General features: G+C 41.9%; 1 protein-coding gene across 5 annotated transcripts in view; it reads right to left on the reverse strand.

The window, feature by feature from the left end:
- scn8aa (sodium channel, voltage gated, type VIII, alpha subunit a) overlaps positions 1-18974 on the reverse strand; it is a 54005-nt gene that overhangs the window by 33353 nt on the left and 1678 nt on the right. For 3 of the 5 annotated variants that reach the window (XM_087834470.1, XM_087834467.1, XM_087834468.1), the window contains exons 2-11: positions 16971-17304; positions 12555-12673; positions 10828-10917; positions 10240-10368; positions 8657-8748; positions 5657-5878; positions 5334-5397; positions 5025-5166; positions 2046-2252; positions 1674-1955 (exon numbers count right to left, since the gene is read on the reverse strand). In XM_087834470.1, coding sequence (XP_087690596.1) covers positions 1674-1955; positions 2046-2252; positions 5025-5166; positions 5334-5397; positions 5657-5878; positions 8657-8748; positions 10240-10368; positions 10828-10917; positions 12555-12673; positions 16971-17249 — 1626 coding nt within the window. In that variant the 5' untranslated portion in view covers positions 17250-17304. Of the gene's footprint in view, positions 1-1673; positions 1956-2045; positions 2253-5024; positions 5167-5333; positions 5398-5656; positions 5879-8656; positions 8749-8963; positions 9056-10239; positions 10369-10827; positions 10918-12554; positions 12674-16970; positions 17305-18974 lie in introns of all 5 variants that reach the window. The other 2 variants (XM_087834471.1, XM_087834469.1) reach the window with 1 other exon arrangement.

Below are 18974 nucleotides of genomic sequence, written 5' to 3' on the forward strand. Positions count from 1 at the left end.
GCCGATGTATCTTACCCATGCACACTGGAGAAGCAAGGAATCGAACCATCAAACTAACAGATGACCTGCATTACCTCCTAAGCTGAAGCAACCACAATTGTTAGTCTGACTTCATGATGCACTTTTTCACTAACACACATATTAACTTCAATTAAGTGATCCAAGTATTTAGCAGTGTTATTTTAAGCTGTTCTGTGAGCGCCCTTAAGTTGCAGCTGTAACTAAAAACTTCGCTCACAGAAGACTGAGCCAAACTGTGAAAGGACGTCTGGCTTCCTTTCATTGATAGTTTTACCTCCCATTAATCAGACAACCAGATTTTCATGAATGTCATTGCTTGTCGAGATCTAAGACAGATGATACAAAATTAGAGAACAGCAGAAGAGTCAGTAGTCCACCGTATCACCAAGTTAGTGAGTGCCATAAAGCCTCCTCCGGTACGTAAATTTGCTGTCTGTGAATAAAGCCGATGCGTACCCTCACCAGAGCCTCAATCATACTGCAGGCCAAGTTCAGGCAAGAAAAGATCAATTTCTACCTTTAAATGACATCCTCAGGCGAGTGGTATCACAATCATTTTGACAAGCTTTAAATCAGTCAGCTTGATTCCTGTAAAACAAATAAATGCTGCTGCAACACATAGAGCTGCAATGAATGCTCAGGTAATCCCAGAGGAATGTTTGACTGGAAAACCAAGCAATTAGTAAAAAAAAGTAACATTTTATTTATATAGCACCTTTCGAGATAAAAATCACTAAGTGTGCCACAGAAGCTAAAACATAAAAATAAAAATCAACCAAAAGCAAATTTAAAAAGATGATTTTTTAGCTGTTTTTTTAAAAGCGACCACTGAGTCCACAGATCTCAGGCTCAAAGGGAGAGAGCTCCACAGTTTGGGGGCCACAGTTACAAAAGCTCTGTCGCCTCGTGTGTTTGACAACCAGTGAGCCCTGGTCACATGACCTCAGGGACCTGCTGAGAATGTATGGATGCAAATCACAAAAATTTAGCCAATTATGAGGCTCTTTGCATCAACCATTTATGGTAGAATTTGCACATGCAGAGGTAGGATATGAGGCCGATCCACACACCATTTCACGCCTTTGTACACTATCTATGCCTAGTCTTAACCACTACTGAGGCCCTGGACATGTGCTTCTTTATTTCTGATCACTACACGCTGCTCTGTAAGTGCAATCTTATATTTCACACACTGAAAATGAAAAGTAGTACGAATGCCACCCCTGCAGCCATGTGACTTACTGACACCTATATTCTATTCATAGACATGAAAAGGTATCTGTTCTAATTCTGTGTGTTGTTTGAGTTTCATTTGGTCTCATTTTGGCACAAAAAGCCTCATACAGCGTTACGCTAGCCATGTAGATATTTTCTTATATGTTGGTGATTTTAGATTTTCTTTTTCCTGCAAGACTTCTAGTACCAACCCCAACATGTGTGCAAAAATCTACATCACAGCATGATCATGAGTGAAAAACTCCTCCCCAGAGAAGAGTTTGTCAAATTCAGTGTTTTTATTCTTGAGCTGCAAATTCTGTTTATCGTGTAAAATTACTACCGGTTTACATCTTGTTATAATTTAGCTTAAATTTTCCTTTCAATCAAAATGTCAGCATCCGATCATTGCTAACAAAAGGGAATATCTTCCTCACCTGGTTCATGATGGAAGACTTTCGGCCCAGGCGGTTATCGGGGAATCTGAAGCGGCTCCTTTTGCTGCCATCGTCCGACTCTGACTTGACAAACTTCTCGCTGTCGCCTTTCTCCTTCTCCTGCTCCTTCTGCCGCCACTTCTTCTTACGGTTGCGGCGCTCTTTAGCGCTCTTGGAGCTGAGCTTCGACATCTCGGACGAACTGCAGGAAAGACGCCCTCCTCCATCGTCCTCGACCGCATCCTCCGACACTGTGCCTGCAGAGGTTGCCATCGCAGCCGTCTACCGAGCAACGAGCACGCGAGTGAAGTCAGAACGATATTTTGACACAATCCGCGAAAAAGTTTTGCCTTCAACTTGCAGAGGACTCACCTGAGCATCTTCTTGCTGCTTCTTTAGCTGCTCCAGCATCGCCTTGAATTCTTCTTCCTTCCGCGTGGCCTCTTCCATGGTGGCCTGATTCTGCTCCTCATAGGCCATGGCTACCACAGCCAAGATCAGATTCACCAAGTAGAAAGAACCCACAAAGATCACCAAGACAAAGAAAAGCATGTAGGTCTTCCCTGCCGCCCTGAGGGTCTGTTAGGAGGCAGTGCCACAGAGGTCCGGGGAGAGAGAGGAAGAAAACAGCAGACCCGTGAGATCTGATACATGACTTCAACGCCACAATCAACGTCAGCCTCACTGCTCATCTCTTAATATGACTCATCAGAAATGAAACAGAAGACGTACACTGGTCTGAGCATTCCTGGGGGCAAAAATGAATGCAAGCCTCAAGTGAGGAGGGTAAATGTTTCTCACCTTCTGAGACAGAAGAGTCAAATCTACAAACTTAAAACAGCTCGCACGATTTCATTTGTCTGTTTCTGATGTGAAAATAATGTGTGGAAATAAATTAAGTAAATGATTTTATACTTTGTGCTCATTAAAAGCCTCCATGTGAGACTGTATTGTTCATCAGAAAGAACTGACCTACTTTGCACGCTCGCTGTGAATAGCCAAACTATTTCTACACATTTGGACGCTATGCCCAGTGGAGATGAGAAGTGAGGAGACTGAGCAGCAGAGGTGCAGATGAACAGATGAACACAGGAGAAAGCTCATTGCTCTCACTTTGTCTTCATGCTAACATACAATGGTTAAAGTCATTCTCGCGCTGTTATACTTTTAGGTTTAGATAAACCAGCAAACGAATAGCCATCATGAAAGGATCCCAAATGTTCTCGCTCATGCACCTCCTTCAAAAAATGAAATACGTCTTCAGGCAGCAAAACGGACTAGCAGGTAGAGAAGTGAAATATCCTCACCCATCAATTATGCATGCAGTTGATGTGATGCTGAGAAGTGCGTGCAGGACATTTGGCTCAAACGCTCTATTTTAGTTGCACAAATCACTAAATCTTACATATATAACAAAATGTTGTTTTTTTAAATTCTCAGTACTGGGAAATAAATATGATCCATGGGAAGGCATTTTATTACTTAATGTCCTTACACCAAACCAAAAGCGGCTGCGTAATGATTATTCTACACATACAGCGTACAGTATGAGTGAGAGCCTGCAGTCTGAAGCTGAATTTCAAAGATGAGAGCGAAAATAGAAATATGTGCCAGGATGCTCTCATCAGGTCTCATCGCTCTCATTGGTCATACTGTAATCCTCAGCTCTTAATATTTCATGCTTCCTTCCTTCCACTTGTACGTGGAGGCAGGACTGTCTCCACCATTTCAGGGAAGCTTAATGTGGAACAGCCTGCAAGACAGACCAGATGGCGGTGACGGGGCCACAGTATCCACGTGAGACTGAGAACAGGGGATAGACTTGGAGGTGAGCTAGAGCTGAATGCAGAAGCCACCACCAGTTTTTGAATAATATAATTTGAATAATTACAGGATGACATCTTATGCCATCAGCTTGTCCTAGGTCACAGTTTCCTTTAATCTTCTTGGCATTTGTGCCAATAAAAGACACTTACTTTTGTAAATGTAGATAAACAGCTTACAGAGTGCAGCTGAACTGCTGTATTTCTTCCTCTCTTCCTGTCTAATCTTCACTAGTGAAATAACCAGTAAAGGCAAAAGAAATCTTTAAAAAACTGCTGTCACTAATAATGGATGAGAAACAAGCCATCCATCGCACCATCCTTTTTTAATAATTTCATTGATAATTCATTGATTGACCTACCATAGAACCAAGTCCGCCAGAGCTTATATTATATTTTTACATGCTGTGGAGCCATTTTTGGGAGCATTTCAAGTTGCTATACATCAATACAACCATTATAGCCCAAATCTTAATAATATGTCTGCATTAAGTGCATAGTAATTACATAAATTGCAAAAAAGTGCAATAAACTACAAAAAAAATTTGAAAATTGTTTTTGTTTTTTTAACATATATTTCTAGTTAGAAAAATTTAAGAGGCTTATCCCTCAAAACTGTAAATACAAAAAAGTTGCACAAAATAGTTTCCCACCACAGGAAATTTATTTTGAGTGTCTTCATAGTTTTATTTTTGAAATACACCAATTTTTATACACTGCAGGAAAAACGAAAATAAATATCATAATGCAAATTTGCAAAAAAGCAGCATATGCATCAAAATAAACTATTTCCAGCAGTGCAATATGAGTCCTAAGCATCCCAGAAACGACACAGAAAGTCATAAAGTCAAACATAACTTTTAAAAACACCAGTATAGGCTCATGAGGCCTTGATGGTAAAAAACTACATTTCCGCAAAATGACGTCACTTCCGGTTTTGGGCAGGTCATGGCGGACATGCGATAGTTCGCGCTGATGGACGTAGGAAGTGTTATGAACAGCTGATCGGATCGGCAAAGCGTGTTTCTGGAATATTATGTTGTTGCTGCAAGCGCTTTTTATGCAGTTTTTGCAAAGCTATATGTGGAAGGAAACTGTGACCGAGGACAAGCTGATGGCATAAGATGGAAGTACAACTCCTCCGGTTTCATATGCAAAAAAAATTATTGCGCAGTGGTTGCAGTGCTACAGGGATTTAAAAATAGTTACGCAAAACGGAGCGTGCCCGCTCCCACCGGCTTTAAAGGGTTAAGGGTTGTACTATTGGGGGCGGAGCCTATCCCAGCTGTCACAGGGCAAGAGGTGTGATACACTCTGGGCAGGCTGCCACTCTATTGCACTTCAGACTAGCATTATTCATTTATCTATGCTTTTGGTGACTTTGTTTGCATTCTAATATATGTTCATCAAAATTAACACCTTTGAAACCTCGATAAAATCTGTCCGAAGGCCAAATATCAATCAGATTTCAGCACTGAGGGCTGTTACAAGGTGAAACAAGCTGAAGTTGTGGACACATCTGCTTTACCAGCATGTAAAGGTTCTCCCAGAAGTCCTGTGTCATGAGTCGGAAGAGAGCCAGGAAGGCCCAGCCGAAGCTGTCAAAGCTGGTGTAGCCGTAGTTTGGATTCCTCCCAGCTTTCATGCATGTGTAGCCCTCCGGGCAGCGGCTGAGGGGTGGAGAGAGAGCGAGAGAGAGAGACATAGAGACAGAACAGGGCATTCAGCCCAAAAATGAGTCAGCACTATTTACTGATAATGTAGTCTGACTATAAGCACACAGAGGAGCTACAGCAAATCTTGGTACTCTTTTTGAAGGGTGGAGAAGGCAACTCACCCAGAGTCTGAGCTGTTCCCACAGAGCAGAGCGTCCAACTGGCCGGGCAGGAAGTAGAAGTTGGCTGAGAGGGGGGAAAAAGGCAAGAGAGAAAAACTGCCAAACTGAGTCATTTCGCTCGCATTCTGTCGAGATTTACTAAATTTAATCCATTCAGCACATTTCTGACTCCAGCTCACTCAGAAATTTTGACTTCAGTTCATTTGAAACGAATTCCTTTAAGTGCCAAAACGACATATTGTTTCCCCATTCAAGCATATGGGTTGACTCATACTCTGACCTCCGTGCCAGGTCACCGTTGGTGACGCCTCGACTCTACTTACTGTCGTTCGTGATGTATTCGTCCCAGTCGAAGCCCTTACTGCCGTTGGCTAGGTAACTCTCGTTGGTGTTGATTGGCCAGAACACACACTTGTGGCGCAGGTTACCCATGAAGAGCTGGAGACCAATGAGGGCAAAGACGCTCAAACAGAAGACGGTCAGGATCATCACATCCGAAAGCTTCTTCACAGATTGGATCAGGGCACCCACAATGGTCTTCAGGCCTGCAGGCCAGCCACAATCACACACGCGCACGCACACACACACACACACACATTCACAAACCACACAGGTGATGCAGGAGCTCCTCATGTCCCATGTGTTAATCTCTGGAGTGTCAGCTGCTACTAGAGCTCATCTTTTTAAATTAGTCACTGGGACGAAGCCCGTAAATCCCTGCATCTTAAGATATTCATAAAAATCTGGCTGAGACTACATTTGAAAACCTTCCCACTGAATTTAATTATAAATAAAAATAACAGATGCATTGTCATCGACTTGAATATACAACTAAATGTTCATTTGGGATTTTTAACTAAATTCAACATCAAAACAAAATCATCTTATAAATAAAAATCTGAACTGGTAAAATACTATAAATTTTAGATATGGGTAGTAATACATTTTGGACAAAACTGGGAGTTTACATACAGAACATCTCTAGAAACAACAAACAGGAAATATTCAGGAGCCTTCCCACTCTTTTCAGATTATTGCAACAGATCTCAAATCTTCAACAGAAGAAATTAGCATTTCATTGCCAATGATGGATGAAGTAAAAAAAGAGGGGGAAGACTTTCTATAAGTGAGAGGAAATCCATAAGGAAAAGAGCACAGCAGCACAACGAGAGGCCATGAGAGGGACAGAGGCACAGGCAGGGGGGCATTAAACCACATGCAGGTCATTTAAACTCCAAGGCTGAACAGAAGCAATTCAATGCCAGTGCCGGTGTGGGCACTTTCTTGAACTGTCTTGTGTAAGGTGTCATTAGGAAAGCACTGACTCCCCATACCGCGACCCTGTAGTCTGTCTCATCCACTAAAGACAAAATCGCTTTACCTTCCAGACCAGCCTCCTCTGGCAGCATTCGCACAGATCCACGAGGAACTCAAAGATGGAAGCAGGATCGCCCCGTTTTTACTCTTCACCCACTACACGTACAGCAGGCTCGACCTGCTACAAGCTTTCGATAAATTATGATCTTAATTTAGACTTTCAAATAATCTTACTAAAAGCTCCGTCAAACCAGACATGTAAGGAGCTGCTCGTGTTTAAAGGGACCTGTTATAATTTTCTTTACTTCCTCATGTGCTGTTACAGCAGCTGATGTTCATGCTATGTAAGAGCAAAAACCTCAGGCTTAAAGCAGGTAAATGCTCCGTTTCTGGCAGTTTTTTCAAGGATTTCAAGATATCTAAATGCACAGAAGCTCCACCCACTTTTTGTTTGCAAAGGACAGCCAATCAAAAGAAAGCTCCCTATAAAGGGAGGAATGCAACGGGGGTCGCACAAAGCCCCAGCGTAATCTAAAAAAACAGTAAAGACTTAAACTAGAACTCAGAGTCCAAGAATTAAAGCGTGGAGCTAGAAATAAGCATAGTAGGTCCACTTTAAATCACCATACATCTTATTTACAAGCACATGAAAAAAATTATCAAATCAAACTAACAGATCTATGTTTCCCTGGAAAAAAGCCCTCCCGTTCACATGGATTACTGTTCGCTTTATTAAACAAATCTATAAAAATCAATAAAAGCTCCAATTTCATTACTTCTGTACCAGCATTTTAACAGAGAGTCCAGAATTTTGGGGAAATATGTTATTAAGTTTGTGGCTGAACGCTAAATTAGAAGATCAATACATCCTACCAACCAGTGTTTCGTCCGATTTTACAAAAGCAGATACGACGTGTTAAACAGGGATGTTTGGAGCTGCTTTCAGGTGGCTGCTGTCTTTGGACAGAGCAAAGTCTGTTTGCAGTCTTTAAGTTAACCAGATGCTCGCAGTAACTTTAAGTACTGGCGTGAGAATGGTATCAATTTTCTCATCCAACTTTGAGCCCAAAAACAAACAAGCATATTTCCCAAAACGCCAAACTGATATCTAAATCGTCTGCACTCAAAGAAGACTTTTTCAAATTTCAGCATGAATGTGTAATTTGAAAAAGAAAGCAATCTTTAGTGGCTGTTTTGCAACATGTGTTTAATGTTCTCCGGTCAGATGTCCGGTCAGCGTTACCATTCCATCTGCATTCCCAAATATATATATTTTTTTATGATATATCATTCAAGGAGGTCGTAAAAACAGAGAAAAAAAATCAATCAACAAGCTAAAAAACAAAAAAGAGGGCAAATCAAACTTTCAATGCCATTAATCAGCCAAGCTCTTGGTAGGCTAATATTATAAAAGCAAGTGACCGAAAAGCATCATGCAGCATAAGAGGTATGTTCACAAACTAGGCTTGGCAGTCTTCATACATAAGTAATGGGTATGTAAGATCTGTATAAGAGCTTTACCTTTTCTCATAAAATGTTTGGACCCCGTTACTAGGAATCCTCTCAAACTTCCAATTAGGAACAACTACAGGGATTAAAGCTGTCTGATTTTTCTTTTCTCATAAAACATAACATGCATATTGTAAGTTTACAGTGTTCTAACAACACGTTTCTTTGCCATAAGTAACGGCATTTGCTTCTTCTGAAAAGCTAGTTGAAGTTGAAGCTATTTCTCCTTAAAGACAAAAGCTGCCTTGGAAACAAGAGCGCTACCGGGGCAGAAGAGAGTGCAGACACTTTGGAGGGCCCTAGAGGAGACTGCAAAGCCTATCAAAAATGTATTAGTACCATTTTTGATAATTTTGGAGGAAAAATAAATCAAAAAATGGTTTTCTCCAATTTTTTTTTTTTTTTAATATCGCTAAAATCATAATCGTAATTATAATAATAGTGAGTAGAAAGGAAAGGGTGAGAGGATCAGCCTTAGTGTTTAAACTGAGTCTCACCTGGAATGACAGAGATAGTTTTCAATGCTCGGAGAACTCTGAATGTTCTCAGCGCAGATACATTGCCCAGGTCCACAAACTCTGTTATATATCTGAAATAGGGGAAGGATCACACACAGAACAAACACGATGACAAAAACCACACACGCCAAGAGCACAACACCACCGAACCAGGAGGAAACGACGCCACTCACAGAGCCTGTCCACTGAGGAGAAGGGTGGAAGGTAAAAGGAAAGAAAGACACACACACCTAACACCGACCCCGCCCCACTGCCCCCAACCCCACCCCGCACCATCCTGTCTTACCTGGAATTACAGAAATAGTTTTCAATGCCCTCAACACCCTGAACGTGCGCAGAGCTGAGACATTGCCTAGGTTTACAAACTCTGTTATATACCTGCAGGATCAAACCACAGTTACAACAGCTTATTATTTACATGCAGATAAAAGATCAATTCAGACAAAGATGGGCTTTGTGAGAAACAATGACATTTTGTATGACGGTCTTTTTGGAGGGGAGGGGTGGGGGCTGTATTTGCTCATATGGAAATAAGTAAACTAGGTGACTTATAGTCGCTGGGAAGACACTGAGTAGGGATGCAACGATACCAATTTTTTCAAACCGATACGATACCGATACTTGGATCTGAGTACTTGCCGATACAGAGTACAAAAAACGATACTTCTACCACACACACACGCACACACACAAATACAATTAATTGGAAGACAGGTTTTATTATATTCCCTGCCGATAAAAAATAAAATCTTAATAAAAATGACCACAAAAAAATTTCAAGTGAAAAATAAGCACTTCTGTTAAATTATTGCAGAGTCTCCACATTGTAATTTAACAAAATATCACTGAACTATTGGCACTGTCTCGAGCTTTCAGAATAATAAATAAACACTTCTGTTTGGAATAAAATAAATACAAATTAGGTTTGAGAATAAAATAAACGTTTAAATTATTGCAGAGTGTCCTTATTGTAAACAAACAAACAAAATAATTATTATTGAATAAATAATAAAATATAAAAAATTATAAAATAAATAATAAATAAAATAATAATTGGCCCCCTAGTGGCCAATCTAAACAACTACAACAGAAATGACAAGCCACCCTGATTAATGAAATAATTTAGTATCGGTTCATGGTATCGGTTAACTTTTACGAGTATGAGTACACATTTTACAGTATTGGCACCGATACCCGATACCAGTATCGGTATCGGTGCATCCCTAACACTGAGCATTAAATTGGATTTTGCAGGCTCCTGACGACTGAGAGAGAAAATGTGAATGACAAGAGTTGGATGGCGAGAGGGAGATGAATCAGACTGAATGACAGTGAGGTGTGGGTGTTGTCAAGGAGGCCGAGCAGTGTCAGATGGAGATCTTCGATTCCCAAAGAGAAAACCAGAGAAGTCTCGGCTCAAATGAGGAAACACAGAAGACGGGTTATCAGATAGGAAACAACTAAAACATTCGTTTACTTTAACCCAACCCAAAAACACAACGTATTTGTGCACAATTTAACGTCCTATTTACTCAGAGCTCGATCGAAATTAAAATACTTACGCCATCGAAATGACCATGAAATCCAGCCAGTTCCATGGATCTCTTAGGAATGTAAACCCATCTATACAGAAGCCTCGCGCAGTGATCTTTACAAGAGACTCAAACGTATAAATTCCCGTGAACGTGTACCTGGAAGACAAAGCGTTGACAGAATCAGTTCACCGCGCCGGATCAAAGCTCGCTCATTTCTAAGTGCCTGCACTTTCATTAACTGTTAAAACACCCAGGAAATGCTGACGTTAGATAAAATTAGAATCATGCAAAATCAGATAAAACGCTTTTCTGTCGGTCTAATAATGTTTTATTAGAATGTTGCTTCATTACATTTGAGCCACACAAATTTCCAGAAAACAGGTTTTCAAATACGCTGCGCAAAATTACAAATAGTGTCCTGCAGCATTTCTTCTGAAATCTTGATTCTTGTGTGAAAAATATGTAGTATGGTTATTGTGCAGGGTTTAAAGAGAAAATTCAAATTTAAAATTTCACAGAATTTGACCATCTGTGACTCAGATGTAGTGCCAACATAGGGACACAAACTTTTATCACCCATTTATATAAGTATGAAAACAGATAAAGTGTACTTACTCTACTTGTTTTGACCACTCAGGAGGATCGCTAAAGGTCATGAATATACAGTTGGTCAAAATAGTACACATAATGATCATGCTGAAAAGAGTGAGGAGCATGTTAAGGAAAACGTAGACTGTAGTGGTGATCACATACATCACAAACCTCTATGTAACACATAAGAATAAAAAACACAGCTTGCAGTGGGTAGCGTATGTCCTACAGTCGAGTGCGCATCAACAGCCAGCAATATTTAAACAGTTAAAGTCAAGACATGAACTCAAAGCACTTAACTGAAGGTGGTTAAACGTAACCACTACCATTAAATATTTAAACCGGATATATTTAGGGGAAATGCAAAACTACAGTAGATTTTAAAGGTGCAAAGCTTTCAGTGCAGAGAGGCTGACACTTAAAGGAAACCAGGGAAACTTCAGACTTGGCTTTAAATGCTGCAGAGGTCAGTATTAGTTGTGCCTTGAAATATTTGAACAATATTTCTGTACAGCGTTAACCAGCAGTTGCAAAGACCTACACGGTGCACAATACACAAATGTAGATTTATTTTGGCAGGAGGTGGGCAAAATAAAATGCCACTCACATTACTGCTTCTCTATTTTATTTGACTTACTTTTTTATATATATATATCTATAAACGCCATCAGACTGTTTAACACCTCTCTGGAGGGGAGAGGGAGGGGAAACAGGAGGACAAAGGAGGGGGGAACAACTAAGCTGTAGTGCCTCTTCACTTCACTGTGCAATACCTTTTGTGCAATACTTCTGTTAATAGTCAACGGTGCAATAGACCTCAATACTTGAAGTGTGCAATTTCACTTGTATTTTTATTCCTATTTATTCTATTTATCCCCTTTGTATATTTTATTTATATATGTCTCTGTATTTATATATGTGTGTATATATATATATAATATTCTGTAACTTCTGTCGGTGCTGTGCTTTTTTGGAAACCGAATTTCCCAGAGGGAATTAATAAAGTTTTATCTTATCTTATCTTAAAAAATAATTAATTTGTGCCTAAACTGGAAAACCTTTAATTATGCACCTTGCCTCATTTAGTATCTATGCACAGATCTTTAAATAAACCACATGTATCTGCGGGCACCACTAACTCACAGGTTGCATTGCTGCAGGAAGGAGGCACAGTGGGGGTCCACACAGCCAAAGTGTGTTTGTTGTGCAGAAGATGAAAACCTTCTGCTTGATTTTTAAACCAGATGCCCAAACAGCTGTGTGTCACATGACACGCAGCTGGCTCACTTCCCTTAACTTGTGCAAATAGATAAGATAACCAAGTCAAATAAAATATATTTCAAAAATCACATAAAATATTAACATGCAGCTCTGATCCGCTGAGGTCCTAAAACAAGTTTCCTTTTATGTCTTTAACAGTGCTTCAAATGGAGAGGGGTGCATCCTCCAACTGTTCCTTCTGGATTCTTAGATAATGCACCGATAATGTGCTCACTGAAGAGGTCTAGTTTGGCTTACTGTTAAGGATGACTCATCATTTGTGCTAGCCTTTCCCTTCAGTGATAAAATGGCTACTGCACGGCGTCCTCTGTGCTCTTTCTCGACTGTAACAAACCGACTCTCTCCTGTACCTCCACTCGCAGGAAACGTCGATAGCAGCGCGAGCAGAAAGACAGAACGCATCATGAATAATACACATAAACAGGAAACCTCTTCAGTCCCAGCAGTTCAGACACCATTTCAAAGGATATGAATGTATCAAAATTTTAATAGCTAATCGCCTAACCGGATTAAAAGGACTTATTAAGTACAAGGCAGGTGTGGCACTAAAACGGAAGATTGTCTTCCCTTTATTTATCACTATAAATGTCTGTGGAGAGAAGAAACAGAGAGAGAGAGAGACAGTTAACAATCAGAACGATTATAAATAGACAAAGAAGAATAGCGAGGAATATTTAAAAATGTATATGTCATCCTATTTGAAACATTGTGAAAACATTTTCTGCATGGCGTACACGGCTAGTATGCGGACGATAAATAAACAACGTGCATTTGGTCATTTAAGTAAAACGCTGCTTTTAAACAAATGCAAATAAAGTGAGAAGTGCTGGCAGGGTGACTGTGTGTTGTCCCAGGATCTCAGTGCTGCACCGCCCACTGTGGCATCTTTAAGGGGAAGGAAACGGGCAAAACCGAGAGGAGCCTGCGAGCCACTTTCTGTGGGTAACCTCGTAATTGTTTAAATAAAACATGGCGATTTGCATGAAACATTCATGGAACTGTGCATTTGCACAAGTGATACGGGGCCCTTGTGCTTTTAACAAGGCATCTCTCGCTCCACGTTAGGCCTCTGAAGAGACACCGACGGTGGAGTCAGGAGGGAGGGAGAGGAGGAGGAAAGAGGAGAAGCAGGGGGGATGGGTGAGGAGGTGGGAAGCAAGGCGCCTCGCGGCGGTGGCGTCACATGACCGCGTGTGTTTTGTGCGTTTTGGACAGAAATAAGTTCTTACTATAACATAAACGTCTGAAAAAACACAAAATGACGAATGCGTCCACTTACAAATACGACGGATCACCCCTGATGTCAACATTACCTAAATGAAGGGAGACGTCAGCACAGTTTCAAATGACTGGACCCACTTCCTTCCTCCAACCTTCCTCTCTTATTATAATTATAGGTCAGCGCAGCATCTCCCTCATCATCAACACTGTCATCTACCAGTCGAGACAATCACACGCTTGGAAATGTCCCATCATGACATTTCTCTTAAACACAGCCATCGTGCACATATGCAGGGCGCACATCCACGACTCACAAACAAACGCATAATTACACACATCACATGCAGCAGCGGCACCACAGCACAATCAATAACCACCACTGTCACCCTGACACACATGCACTCCACAGCTGTCCATGAAGCGCTTTTTTATTTTTTTTTTGGTAACACATGACAAAAGTGCTGCTGCAAAGCTACTGAAAATTTCATAATCTAGAGCTGAGCGAGGAGGAGAGGCAGAGAAGGCGGGGGGGTGGAGAGCGAGTGAGGCAGGCAGGCAGGGAGCAACTGTGGCAACAGCAGGCTGAGGAGAAGCAGGGCACGAGGAGCCAGAGCGGGGAAGCTGGGCAGAAGAGGAAGAGGAGGACGGGAGGGAGGGGGGGGATGGGTGGGAGAGACCAAGAGAGCGGCTTCGACACAGAAGCTCCATCCAGCAGGCAGGGCTGCAGCATCTGCATCCGTGAGGGCCGCAACCCCCTTTTTTTGACCCTTGTGGCAAGCGATAAATGGGCTGCGTTTATGGCGCCTTTAGCCCGAAAGCCCCACAGTCACAGAGACATTAATATATGAATGCTATAAGGCCTTCCTATGAGATGTCCGTGCATTCCTTGCCGTGCTTTCGCCCTGTTTATGCCATTTGTTGTGCAAAAAAATAGATTTTTGCATTGTCTCTAGAGGCATGCTGAAATATTCCTGACAGTGTTATTAAAATAGATGAAAATTAAACCATTATGGACTGTAAGGTAATATTACTGTAAACCAGTCCACACGGGACAAAATCCACTGATATGATGGGGCAAAGAACTTGTGACAGGGGTGACTTCAGTCATCTTTTGAGTCGCTCTGCTGTGTCTGTGGCAGATCTTTGTCCTCAGCAAAACATGTTTTGGTTATCTTGGCTGCAGCATGAAGGACAGCAAATGTGCTCATGCATCCTTGCACATGTTGTCTGTTTCATCTCTCCCTCCCTCCCTTCCTTCTATGTCCTCTCCTTGAAATCTTTCGCCGGCCTTGAACAGTGATGCCAACCACGACCCGGCCTAGCTCAGCTCAGCGTGGCACAGCCCTGCTCGGGCCACCAACCAGGCGGGGAGGGCCGTTGCTGCGTCATCACCTAGCTAGCCTCCCGGCCTTCTGTCTCAGCTATAAGATGACCTAAAAGAGTCACGAATCTAGATTTATCTGGAAGATGAGGAGCAACCTTCCTTTACATATATTCCCCCTCATCTTTCTGCACCTCCTTCCTGCAAGGGAGCTATCCAGATGCAACCTGCCACCTCTCAAATGACAAAGACACACAGGGCAAACGTTCTCCCATCAAGGTCACCACCTGATCCGGTGTCACTGCAGCATCGGCTCCCTTTGGTATCAGAGTGACACTAGATTAGGGGCCGTAATTAGATTTGCCTGAAGCCAAGAAGCAAAGAGAAGAAGCAAGAGCAAAAGCGAGGCTGCACGGCGCATGTGTGTCATTAATATGGAACATGTGGGGGGAAATAGACAGGTGAGCTGCATGTAAGCAAGCGAACAATCAACAGTGGATCCCTGGACATGTTTGCCACGTGTCATCTGAATCGTGTCTCCTTGTGCGCCGGACTGGTGCGTTACATAACAGTCAGCGTGCACGGTGTAAAGACGGAGAGGTATAACACGGAGACAGACGGAGAGGAACGCTGATGCTGATGCCGTGCAGCCAAACGCACGCACGCACAATATCTAAACAAATCTGTTCAGGTAGCGACGATGACTAAACACGCCGTTACCCTCCTGTTTTGTCAGGTGGGGTTTGCTATATTTTGAGATACTCTGTGTGGACCGAGGTTTGCACAACGCTGTTGTCAAAACGTGCAGCAGTTTGGAAATGAATATATGATCAAAGGAGACCATCTTGAACGAAGATGCCAATTTTCTTATATAACTTTTTTTTGACTATAAATAGACGACAAACAACGCTAGCATGGTAGAAGGTTTTAGCCTTCACTGCTCGGTCCTGTTATGAACACGCGAGCATTGAACTCACCACAGTGCACCTTGCGTTTGCACTGACGCTTAAGGAAAGGAGAGAACAGCCATTTTATGATAAATTATTCTCGCACTCCTACGAGTAAAAATGTAGAACTCTTAGAAGCATCTTTAGCTCTACAGCTTTCCATAATACGGTTTCTTTATAGTTTTCAACTTTGAGCCTCTAATTCTCCCTTTTTCAATATCTGCAAGCCGCGTCTTCTGCTCTTTAAGTTCGGAGGCTTTTGCACAACAAACACAGTCGAGTGAAACAAATGCAAATGTTTAGGCTAACAGGTGCACATTAAAAGACTGTCAAGGTCACCCGTTTGTCCTCACGCTGAGGACGACCAGACGTCAGACATGACAGAAACCCCAGAGAGACACGTGTCTCCTTTAAGACGACCAGAGTCCTCTCAGCCTGCTGCTGCTTCTCTCTCCTGCCACAGATTAATTTTTCAACAATTAGGAAAGTCTGTCATGTGGAACAACGGTCTTTCAACAGTAACTGCTTCTGACCTTTTCCCCAAAGCCCTGCGAGCACATTGGAGATACAGCAACGGCCCACTCAACAGCTCGAGAGCTCGGCTCCAACGCTCCCCAAAGGTCTTCGAGGAGGAAAACGTAATTACCTCCCGCAGCCTAATTATAAAATTAAAAATAACTGTAAACATAGCACCCCTGAAAGTCAAGTGTCAAAAAACCCCTAAAAAACCCCACAGTGACTCTGCTGTCTGCGTAATTTCCGGTCATAACTTGTGACTCACTTCAACATAATGAAGTTTCTTATCTACTGAATGCTGTCCAAACCAATTATGTCTGAGTTTATCTGATGTAAGACAACGTCAGAGGGATAACAACACAATCACAATGTCTCAGGTTAAAATTCACTACAACCACTACAGTCAGATGCTACAGATGCTACAGATGCTACAGATGCTACAGATGCTACAGATGCTACAGATGCTACAGATGCCACGCAAACGCTGGATTTTTGTTTTAAACTGAGCTCAACTGATTGCAATCAAATCTCTCAAAATGAAAAACAACATTGAAAAAAGATCAAAAGAAAAGTGTTTTATGACAAAAAAAAGAGTGCAAACACAAATCAGGCCAAGCAGAAGGGTGGAAAGGTAACAGTGATGTAACAGGGTCACATTTTCACTTGCCAAATGCAATATTAAAGGTTTTTGGGAGGAATATTTTGAGCATTTTGGGAGCCTGAGAGCGAGGGACAAACACCAGCAACATTGCACTGCACCAATATTTGCAGCAATGAGAGTCAGATACTTTGTTTTAGAATAAAGCCAGCGCTCAATTTGTGTGTGTGTGTGTGTGTGTGTGTGTGTGTGTGTGTGTGTGTGTGTGTGTGTGAATACTCACTTTTTGAGAATTCACGTAGAATGGGTCCAGATCCTCCAGTGGTATCGCCGCCATTCCCTTAGGGAGGTCTCCATAGATGTAGGGCAGGCTCTTCCCAGCCTCCAGGTCACTGTTGGGTTTGGGCTTGTTCTCGTCATCGTCGTCACGGTAGCTGCTGTCCTGCTTGGGCGGCTTTTTGTTCTTCTCCTCTTGGATGCGCTGCTCAAGGACCGCCAAAGATTCTGGAGTAAACTTCCTGAAGCTGTCAGGTCCTGGCGGTGCAAGAAGGGGTGCGGCCATGTTTTCATCCTGCAGCTACTTAGTCTTTAGGTTTGTACCATCCACGGTAGCAGCTCTGCGGGAAGCAGGAGGGGGGGAATATAACATGAAATGACGTACTACAAAAATGGTGGCCTGAAATTAACAGTTAGCTGGGTGCCCATTTAGAAAGATTACAGAAAAAGGAGACAATAAAGCTGCAAAATGTTATTTTAAGCACCAAAAGAACAAGAAAATGTTGAGATCTTGTAATGTTAAATATATATATATATGTGTGTATAAGCATTTGCAGGCTAACAGATCTCCTCCATCTACTTTATCTCCATTAAGGAAGTGAACTGAAGAGAACCATTAACAGACATTTGTTAAATGATCCTCTGAAGCAGCAGAGTGTCTGGTTGACTTAAATAAAGAGAATATTTTAGATAAGAGTGTTAAAGAGCAACGCATAATGGTTATTCTCATAAGACGGGGGAAATATCAGATAATATACTGAGGAAGCCTCTTGGATGAGAGGTTTTCACAAGCCTAAAGAAGCCCAGTTCTTATTTCAAGCTTTCTAGTCAACCATGACCTGGATGACTGTGAAGCTACACAGGCAAATGTGTAGGTTTATATAAAAACATGCATATTCAGTCATTTTCAACCTTTGAGGAGCTGTTTTACCAAGAAAGAACTCCAAACTCCCTCTCGCAGCCTGAGATCTTCTAATCGAAGGCTGTTGTTGTCCCACGAACTCGTTTTAAGACCAGAGGAGATCGAGCTTTTAGAGCGGTGGCCCCCAGATGTGGAACGCTCTCCCTACATCATTACGTTGCCTTGATTGTATTTATTCTTTTAAAAAGCAGCTTAAGACTCATTTATTTAGATTGGCTTTTAATTAGATTTGTGCTGTGTTTTATTATTAATGTATTTTATGTATTTCTGTTTTATATTACCGTGAAGCACTTTGTGGTTTTTATCCTGTGAATAGTGCTATATAAATAAATTGATTTGATTTGAAACCAGTGGTAAATGCTTCAGTTGATGAATATGGTCACTTTTGCCATTTCACCTCAGGTTGTGTTTTTTTATTGGTTACATATATTTGCGTTGCCATGGTAAATCAGATGTTGCACAGGTTAACAAACAAATATGTAAATATTAAAGAAGATGTATTTTATAATTAATTGAATGAAGATCAAGTTCCACCTGCACAAAACATCAAACCACAGGTTTAAAAATCTCACCGCTCATGACTCTGTTAAACAAAAAGGCCTTACAGTAAAGGCTTTCTCCAAAACGCAAAGAGGGGAACATGACAAATGTTTAAGCTGCAGGAACACCGGGCGGTGCTGAAGCAAAGAGGAAGGAGCTGAAATTAGAGTTTAGTTAAGCCAGACTTGAAAAATTAACGAAATCATTAGAATTTTTGGAGGCTTTCTAAACCATCACCCTCCCCTCTCTTCGCCCTGTGTTCCACCTGCTGCTGCAGCGCAAAATCCTTTCATTTCAACAGGAGCAAGGTGTCTGCAGCCCGAACAGGACAGGCGGCCATATTTGAGTCAGCGGGCCCCGTCACTTCCCTGCCTCCCTCTTACATAACAGCGTCTAATTGAAATGTTTGACGCGTTAAAGCTGGCATCACACGGGAAAGACTCCACTCTGCGTGTCCCGACACTCGGTGGAAAAAGCACAGGAGACGTGAAGCGGGTGAGGTGAGAGGTCTGTTTTAAAATGGACACCAGAACCTCGGAGCCTTCTGCT

Source organism: Neolamprologus brichardi, chromosome 20 (genome assembly GCF_056152115.1).
Source record: "Neolamprologus brichardi isolate AB-2024 chromosome 20, ASM5615211v1, whole genome shotgun sequence".
NCBI classification, from domain to species: domain Eukaryota; kingdom Metazoa; phylum Chordata; class Actinopteri; order Cichliformes; family Cichlidae; genus Neolamprologus; species Neolamprologus brichardi.